The 8997-nt window shown below is 42.9% G+C and overlaps 1 protein-coding gene across 2 annotated transcripts; it reads left to right on the top strand.

The window, feature by feature from the left end:
- Positions 1 to 783: 783 nt before the first annotated feature.
- LOC146608672 (zona pellucida sperm-binding protein 3-like) lies at positions 784 to 8415 on the top strand. 2 transcript variants are annotated; one of them, XM_085347647.1, is made up of 11 exons: positions 784 to 1140; positions 1230 to 1332; positions 1777 to 1895; positions 1976 to 2094; positions 3059 to 3162; positions 3835 to 4012; positions 4215 to 4332; positions 7179 to 7270; positions 7396 to 7490; positions 8014 to 8151; positions 8291 to 8415. In XM_085347647.1, exons 1-11 carry the CDS (start codon positions 784 to 786, stop codon positions 8413 to 8415), a joined length of 1548 nt encoding a protein of 515 aa, XP_085203773.1. The 2 variants fall into 2 exon arrangements, with proteins under 2 accessions (XP_085203773.1, XP_085203772.1); XM_085347646.1 differs by having other exon boundaries at positions 7984 to 8151.
- The last annotated feature ends 582 nt before the right edge of the window (positions 8416 to 8997 follow it).

The raw sequence follows: 8997 nt of genomic DNA, 5'->3' as shown, positions 1-8997 counted from the left end.
GTAGCGGCGGTGGTGACATTTGTGAAATCTCTCAGTGGATGATCATAAATCTCAGTTTTATGAGCATCTCTGCTGAACTCTGCTAACTGCTGACCGCATCGCCTTGACATTCAAGATCATGCAGCATCAAAACATGAGGGATGGCGGGGGGCTCAAACTCCATGAGAGCGTAGATTGATTTGCCTCACGAGAGCTGTGAAAGCCACTTACTGTTAGGGGGTCAGGCTTGTTTCTGTTTATAAAAGTCTTTGTTCATTGCTGGACATTTAGCAGATGGCAGCATTTGCCCTTTTGGGATTTGGCTAAAAGTGTCACTGGTGCTAACGTTTAACCAATTTTGTGTAGCGCAGCTAAAGTAGAAAAGCAAAAAGATGAACACAAACCCCGCCTTTTTCCCCACAATACAAATATACACATTATTGTGCTGCCTCCCCCTCACCCCAACCTGTCATGGCAGATGGTTTTGCCAGAGGTTACTTCCTGTTAATAGGGTGTTTTTCCTTCCCACTTTCACCAACTGCTTGTTCATAGAGAGTTATCTGATATTTGGAGTGTTCTTTGTTTTATTGTAGGATCTTTATCTTACAGTAAAGCACCTTGAGGTGCTGCTGTTGTGATTTGGTGCTGTATAATGGAGCAAGTGCAGCAATCAATACTGAAATACTCCAGGCTGGAATCCAATCAAGTCATTAGGAGTAGGTGGAGCCAGTGCCAAGTTCCTATACCTGATTTCTGGTGAAGAGACAAGCACAGCAGTGCTGTTTTGTTTTGTGAAAACTTCTAATGGAGCTGGGGTTTGTGTTCAGCTTTCTGCTTTTCTTCTTAGCTGGAAACTTCTGCTTCGCTACACAAAATTGGTTAAACGTCAGCACCAATGACACTTTTAGCAAAATCCCAAAAGAACAAGTGACAACAAGCTCGCAGCTGCCAAGATCACTGCAGACAGCCGGACGTCACTCGAGCGAGATGGAACAAAAGGATCCGGCCGGCTTTCCTGTCAGCTACCGGGTCAGGAGCCACCAGCTCAGGAAGCAAAAACCTTCCCAGCTGGAGCAGGGGGAGACCGTCCAAACTCAAGAGTTGTCACAATTGCAGGAACAAGACCCAGATCTAAACCTAGCAGTCAAGCAGAAATCAAAGGTAGTGTAAAAAAAAAAATTATTTTTGGACAGCTACATAGCAATTATTGAATTCTCTGAACTATATAATCCATTCGGATGATATTCCAGGTTCCAGTGAAGTTTGAGGAGCAGGTTCCTGTGCCAGCTGACAGTGTAGTGGTGCAGTGTGGCGAAGTAAAGGTCACCATTGAGGTCAAGCGAAACTTCCTAGGTAATGGCTGCCCATTATTTGTTTAAATTGATCGGATTTGCAGGGTTTTTTTTTTATTTTTTTATCCGCAGTGGCACCGGCACAGGTCCACTTAACATACCTTCTGCTCTGATGTCTAAAAAGGAAAGGTTTAGATTAGAGGCCCAAATTGGAAAATTGAATGGAACAGTGAAGATGGGATACTCACTGCTGATTACTGCAAATGGCACAGACAATGGTCTCGGTGATCAATATTACGTTTCCTCTTATTTCTTCACTCTGTGAAGGGGCATTCGGCTTGTCTGTCGGGTGCTCGAATGCTGATTTTACAGCAGTGCATTAAGAAACTTTTCTGTTTGTCCTGTGGCTGAACCTCCACTCCTCGTGAGTGTTATTGACTGAAGAATAAAATGGCCTCAGGTAATGGTCTCGATTTAAGCTGCGCCTTCTCCGCTTTGTTCTTAGGAAACGGTCAGTTGATCCGTCCGAGTGATCTGACCTTAGGAGACTGCGCTGCGGTAGACACTGAGAAACTCGTCCTGGGGTTTCAAACAGAGCTGGAGGGCTGCGGCAGCACAGTGACGGTGTGTGGCGCTCCGTTTTCTCAGGCCTATTTACTATTGTGCATTTCACTTCACTCTTAACTGTTTAATACTTTCTTCAGATGACTGAAGAAGCCATCATCTACACATTTACTCTGATGTACTCTCCGACTCCGATTAGCAACACTTTCATTTTAAAGACCAACCCTGTTGAAGTGGTAATTCAGTGCCACTACAAAAGGTAACGCCTTGTGGTTTACCCCCCATGCTCGTTAGAGATTCATTCTAAATGTCTGTAAAAGGATAAATGTAATCAATGTGATGTCAGAAGCTATGAGTTCAGCATTTTGCCTTCTCTCTGTTGCTGGAGGGGATGGATGGATAGGAGAGACCAAACCTAAGGCAGCTATGCACAAGTGCCATTTTTTTTTTTCTCTAAATATTCAGTTTAATTCATTTTTATTTGTATAGCAGCAAATGACAACACCAAGATGCTTTATATTGTCAGGTAAAGACCATGCAGTAATGGAGAGAAAACCTCAACAATTAGGCAACCCTCTATGCGCAAGCACTTTGCTACAGTGGGAAGGAAAACTCCCTTTTACCAGGAAGTAACCTCCAGAAGTACTAGCTTTAAGGAAGGGCAGCCATCTGTAGCAACCGGTTCGGGGTGAGGGGAAAGAGGCAGGAATCATATTATATTCAATAAAAGTTGTACCACATGATTGAAACATAAAGATATTTATCTTTTTCAACTGACATTTATGCAATCATTAGACCTTTTGTACCAAGAGGAATTCACCCTCCTTTCTCATTACTTTCACTTCCCTGAGCCTGATGGTCGTCCAAATTTCCTAGAGTATACAAATCTAGCTGTTAGCACAGGTTGTACAGAGTTACCTCCAGGGCTTATGAATCTGTAGCACCGTGTCAGTATTACCATCTATAGGTGTCAGGATGCATGATGTCTCACACCAGTAACGGAGAACTGTAGCTTAAACTGGTTTAAAGTTCATCCTACAGTATATAGTACTAAAAATGCCCCTAAACTCGCCTTGGTGAGCCATGCACAAACCCCTTTTTTATAGGTATGTTTACCTGCAGATGTTTAACTCCTATCTTTCTGTCCGTGGCGTGAATATTCTTCATCCTTGATGGGGCTCTCTTGAGTGAAACGCCCCTCCTTCCTGTAATTGTCTTCACAGGAGGCATTACGTAAACAGCGATGCCTTGAGACCCACCTCGAAGCCGTTTGCGTCCCTCATGCAAGTGGAACAGCGGCTGCACTTCTCCCTGCATCTCATGACAGGTGAGGGCAGGTCAGAAATGACAAACTTGGAGCTTATGTTCTGAGGGGAAGAGAAACTTTTGATGTGCACCAGCCGGTCTGGCTAATTTCCCCGGCGACAGGCGTAATTGCAATCACTTGAGGCCTCGCGGTCTTCGTCGCGACTGTTAAAGATGCTAAACACCGACTTGATAAACAGGAGTGAAACTTTTGCATGGTGATGAGCTGAAATTACATGCCTCGTAGTTCGCAGCTGACCCGACGGGGTCACTCGCACAATGGAGTGATCAATATACTGCTGATTGTGTGTTTTCTAATTAATTCTAAGCTATGCGCTGCAGACAGGCACCGCACCACACTGGTGTTCATCATCGTCATCATATGAGCAGAACCGTACTCCAGCTCTGATTTACTTACTATAACCCTGTTTGGACTGGATGCAGTTATAAAGGAAATTATGAAAGTTTTAAACTAGTTTTTAAAGGCACAGACCTCATTTGTGTTTCCTACTCAGGTTAATGATTCATTTATTGTCCTCTTTAAAGTATTTTTCTCTTACTGTTCCAGTACCGATATCCTACTGTCTGCTGAAACAGTGCCACACTCTCTCCCACGGGCATCATTTTAGTTTCATCTAATCGGATTGATGGCCCCAGCATTACACTCATACTTTTTTCCTCTGTATTTGATTAGAGGACTGGCAGTCGCAGAGGCCTTCCAGCGTTTATTTCCTGAATGACGTGATGCACATTGAGGCGGCGGTCCTCAGGGGTAACCACGTACCTCTGAGGGTCTACGTGGACAGCTGCGTGGCCACTGCGAACCCAGATCCATACTCACAACCCAGATACAGCCTCATTAACAACCACGGGTGAGAAGCTGTGGATCGTCTGTGGAATACTGTACCTTAAAGTGACACTAAATACGTCACTGCCTGTCTTTGTTTCAAAGAGTCCGCTAGACATAATAATCAAGACTTACTGTTAGGGTTACAGTTGTGTAACAAATGGTGCATATAATCAGCAGATTTATGCATGTAAAACTCACACCTGTTCTTTTTTTCCAAACATGAGATGTTTAACTGACACTAAGCTGACGGGATCCAAGTCTTACTTCATGCCGAGGAGCCACGAGGATAAACTCCACTTCCAGCTGAAGGCCTTCAGGTTCCACCAAGACGACAGGAAGACTGTAAGTAGTATAAAGATGTTTATGCAGTTTTGAAACTACTGATCACGTATCCTGAAGCTACTATAGAGAGGTGCGATTTGCAGCACCTGAGGTGTTAGTTTAACCACTTTACTTTTTTCTCCTTGCCTTCTGTTAGTTTTTATATATAGCAAGCCGACACCTAATATATGTGTTTTGAAAGTGTTGTTTCAAGGCTACAGTATCCTCAGAAGCTTTGTGTTGAAATGGAGGAAATGAATGCCCTTTGTGGTAACCATTGATAACCATTTTATAGGTTTAGGATCCCTGCCATAAATATGAGCCAGTATCAACTCCAGAAAAGCTTTTCTTGTGTGCCTTTTACGTCAGCGTTGGATCGTAACATTACATTAAGTTTGATCAGTTTGCCATTTAGAAACCGTTACCTCCCAAATGCAGCAAGCCACTTTGAATCCATAAGAGCCTAAAAACTTTGCTATTGATGTGCTAATGCGAAACGGGCTAACGTTGTTTGTGAAAACACCGGGCTGTGGAGGACAAAGAGTGCCAAAATTAAAAGGTTATAAAGAAATTATTCGTTATGAAATGCACCACAGTGACATCCAAAGGAATTGGAGGAAAGCTTATATGAATTATGTTTCGTATTTATTTGTATTTGCTTTAATTTTATGAATTTTAAATCAAGTTTTCATTTTATTTACCCGTCTCTTCCTTTTTGTATCTTTAGAATTTTCCATTTATATTTAAATAATTAGTGGCAGACCCAGTCCTGGGTCTGCCACGGGGCCTGATCCCAGGGTTACAAACTCAAAACGCCTCATCTGGGTAGTTTCCAGATGCCTGAACTTTTTTGAACTAGCTCCTTTTTGATATGGAGAAGTATAAACTCTACCCTAATCTCCTCCTGAATGACAAAACTCATCAAATGTCTAAAGGAGAGACCTGACCACCTTTTTAGAACAAGTTTATTTCTGCAATTTGTATCCATAGTCTCCTTCTTTTGGTTACTACCCAGATCCCGTTATCATAAGTGAAGGTAGGAATGTACAGTGGCTTGCAAAAGTATTCGGCCCCCTTGAACTTTTCCACATTTTGTCACATTACAGCCACAAACATGAATCAATTTTATTGGAATTCCACGTGAAAGACCAACACAAAGTGGTGTACAGAAGTGGAACGAAAATCATACATGACTCCAAACATTTATTTATTTATTTATTTTTTACAAATAAATAACTGCAAAGTGGGGTGTGCGTAATTATTCAGCCCCCTGAGTCAATACTTTGTAGAACCACCTTTTGCTGCAATTACAGCTGCCAGTCCTTTAGGGTCTGTCTCTACCAGCTTTGCACATCTACAGACTGAAATCCTTGCCCATTCTTCTTTGCAAAACAGCTCCAGCTCAGTCAGATTAGATGAACAGCAGTTTTCAGATCTTGCCACAGATCCTCGATTGGATTTAGATCTGGACTTTGACTGGGCCATTCTAACACATGGATATGTTTTGTTTTAAACCATGCCATTGTTGCCCTGGCTTTATGTTTAGGGTCGTTGTCCTGCTGGAAGGTGAACCTCCGCCCCAGTCTCAAGTCTTTTGCAGACTCAAAGAGGTTTTCTTCCAAGATTGCCCTGTATTTAGCTCCATCCATCTTCCCATCAACTCTGACCAGCTTCCTGTCCCTGCTGAAGAGAAGCACCCCCAGAGCATGATGCTGGCATCCCCATATTTGACAGTGGGGATGGTGTGTTCAGAGTGATGTGCAGTGTTAGTTTTCCACACATAGCGTTTTGCATTTTGAACAAAAAGTTCCATTTTGGTCTCATCTGACCAGAGCACCTTCTTCCACATGTTTGCTGTGTTCCCCACATGGCTTGTGGCAAACTGCAAACGGGACTTCTTATGGTTTTCTGTTAACAATGGCTTTCTTCTTGCCACTCTTCCATAAAGGCCAACTTTGTGCAGTGCACCACTAATAGTTGTCCTATGGACAGATTCCCCCACCTGAGCTGTAGATCTCTGCAGCTCGTCCAGAGTCACCATGGGCCTCTTGGCTGCATTTCTGATCAGCGCTCTCCTTGTTCGGCCTGTGAGTTTAGGTGGACGGCCTTGTCTTGGTAGGTTTACACTTGTGCCATACTCCTTCCATCTCTGAATGAGCGCTTGAACAGTGCTCCGTGGGATGTTCAAGGCTTGGGAAATCTTTTTGCAGCCTAAGCCTGCTTTAAATTTCTCAATAACTTTATGACTTCATGGTGTTGTTGCTCCCAATATTCTCTTAGACAACCTCTGAGGCCGTCACAGAGCAGCTGTATTTCTACTGATATTAGATTACACACAGGTGCACTCTATTTAGTCTATAACACTCATCAGGCAATGTCTATGTGCAACTGACTGCACTCAGACCAAAGGGGGCTGAATAATTATGCACACCCCACTTTGCAGTTATTTGTAAAAAAATGTTTGGAATCATGTATGATTTTCGTTCCAACTCTCACGTGTACACCACTTTTTGTTAGTCTTTAACGTGGAATTCCAATAAAATTGATTCATGTTTGTGGCTGTAATGTGACAAAATGTGGAAAAGTTCAAGGGGGCCGAATACTTTTGCAAGCTACTGTATATTGCCCACGAGTACTGAAGTAAATAAATCACTAAATTGTGTGATTAAAGGGGTTTTTGTTTAATTTCTTGGTCCATTTAATGGCATATTTGTTTTGAGTCAAATAGTTTTTTTTTGTTTTTTTTTTTTTTTAAATTATGGCAGTTTTGGCTCTCCATTCCTGATGCAGTTTGTCATATTTTGCACAGCAATAGCACATCCATTCTGAACACTAATACATTTCCATGTCGTTTAACTTTCTCATAGCTCTACATCACATGTCAGCTGAAAGCAACGCCAGTCTCTGCACCCGTCGACTCGGAGCACAAAGCCTGCTCATTCCTGTCTGAAGCCAAGAGGTCAGTTTACACAAAGATTGCTCTACTGTACAGGTGTTTGCCTTCAGATTCGTTGCCATGGCTCTAATGCTAATGCAAAGCTTTGCTGCGCTTCCTCCTAACAATGCATTTTCGGCTCTGGACAGATGGGTGGCATCAGGTGGAGACAATAAGGTGTGTAGCTGCTGTGAGACCAGCTGCGGCACGCAGAGATGGAAAAGAAGCCTTGCAGCAAATGATGGTACAGTTTGCAGAAGCGACGCTACATGACAACCTGGGACAGGTCCTGAACATGTGATGCCGGCCCAGTGGGGGGGAATTATGCTATTCTAACCACTTTCATTATGAAAAGCATTTGCATATGCAGAATCTGTTGATTTAATTTTGGCAAACATTATTTTAAAAAGGTGTTTTTTGTTAAGGGGCTGTGACTAGCTGATACAAGGCTGTCTAAAATGCCATAAAAGTAGCAAACATACATATTTTAGAAGTACTTTTTTGTATTTCGTTTAAATGCATTCATATGGAGTATAATGCAATCAGCCACAAACCTACACAAGCAGAGGTTCCACCCGTGTTTAGACGAGCTTGCTTGCACTCATTTGGCACACATGCCATTTATGTGGTGGATTGATTTTGAGTTAATCCCTTTAATTGTCCAACCAATCAGTCGTGTCGGGAATGGTTTACTCAGCTGGCTAAATGCACTAAGAAGATTGTTGTTTCCCTTCCAGCCCATATTGGATTTGCTTATTTTTATGCAGCTCTGCGGTGGGAGGGGACGGCTGCTCTTGGCCCCATCCTGCTGGAGGAGAACGTTCTGGAAGAGGGGTCGACTGAGCCGCTTGAGCTTCCTCCAGAACCAGTTTCTCTGCAGCAGACACAAGAAGTCACTCGAGCTGGTTAGACACCCACAAAACAACTCAAGGGGTTTTAAAAAAAACACTCTGACTTGACTTTGTTCCCACTCCCTTGAGTTTTCTCTCAACTGCTAATAGAAGTGGTAATATTTGTCTTCTGTCCTCATCCTCCCTTTTTCAGCCTTGTTTTCAGCAGTAGCCCTGCTGTGTGGAATCTGGATGGCGCTTGCTGTGGTGTTAGTTTTCACCAGCACTGTGATTTGCAGCAGCCCTTGCAAACCCACTGGATACTCTGTTTACACCTGATTTAAGAAAATAAAGCATTCATACCCATGCCTCGATCTTTGTTTTCCTCCCTTTAAGTATAGATCAAGGACCAGAGGTCTATTTAACCAAAGTTCATTATGCAATGGATATAAATTCCAAATTCGAACATGGGGGTTATCAAGGTTCTCCACAGCTGAACTTTTTCTGCTTTCACTTCTGCTTGGTGGCATCCACAGTGATGCTTGCATGCTTAGGTACTCTTGTGGTTAAGGGGCTGTGCTGGAGTGGCCAGCCTTGCGAGAAAATGACTTGGCCATAAAATGTACACTGTTAACACAACATGTTTTATATTACTCTATCAATCAGTATCCTTTAATACCAGGCAGGGTCTTACATTGAGCCTGCTTCAAGGTGTGAACACATTACTGTATGTGATTCAGAGTTTTCATATGGCGCAGGGCGGGTGTGGCCACTGCCCGACCTTTATTGTAAATCCAATATGATTTTGAACAAACTAGAATGTAAAAGCGCACCAAAGGAAAAGTACTCGAGGTATAAAATGAGCCTGGGTGCAGACTCTTTTTGCTAAATTCATGCAGGGATGATTTGGTTGGTTCATTT

This window comes from Diplotaxodon limnothrissa, linkage group LG23, assembly GCF_057381915.1.
Source record: "Diplotaxodon limnothrissa isolate DT_005_m linkage group LG23, D_limnothrissa_male_GT1.1, whole genome shotgun sequence".
NCBI classification, from domain to species: domain Eukaryota; kingdom Metazoa; phylum Chordata; class Actinopteri; order Cichliformes; family Cichlidae; genus Diplotaxodon; species Diplotaxodon limnothrissa.
This window is presented reverse-complemented; position numbering and strand designations above follow the sequence as displayed.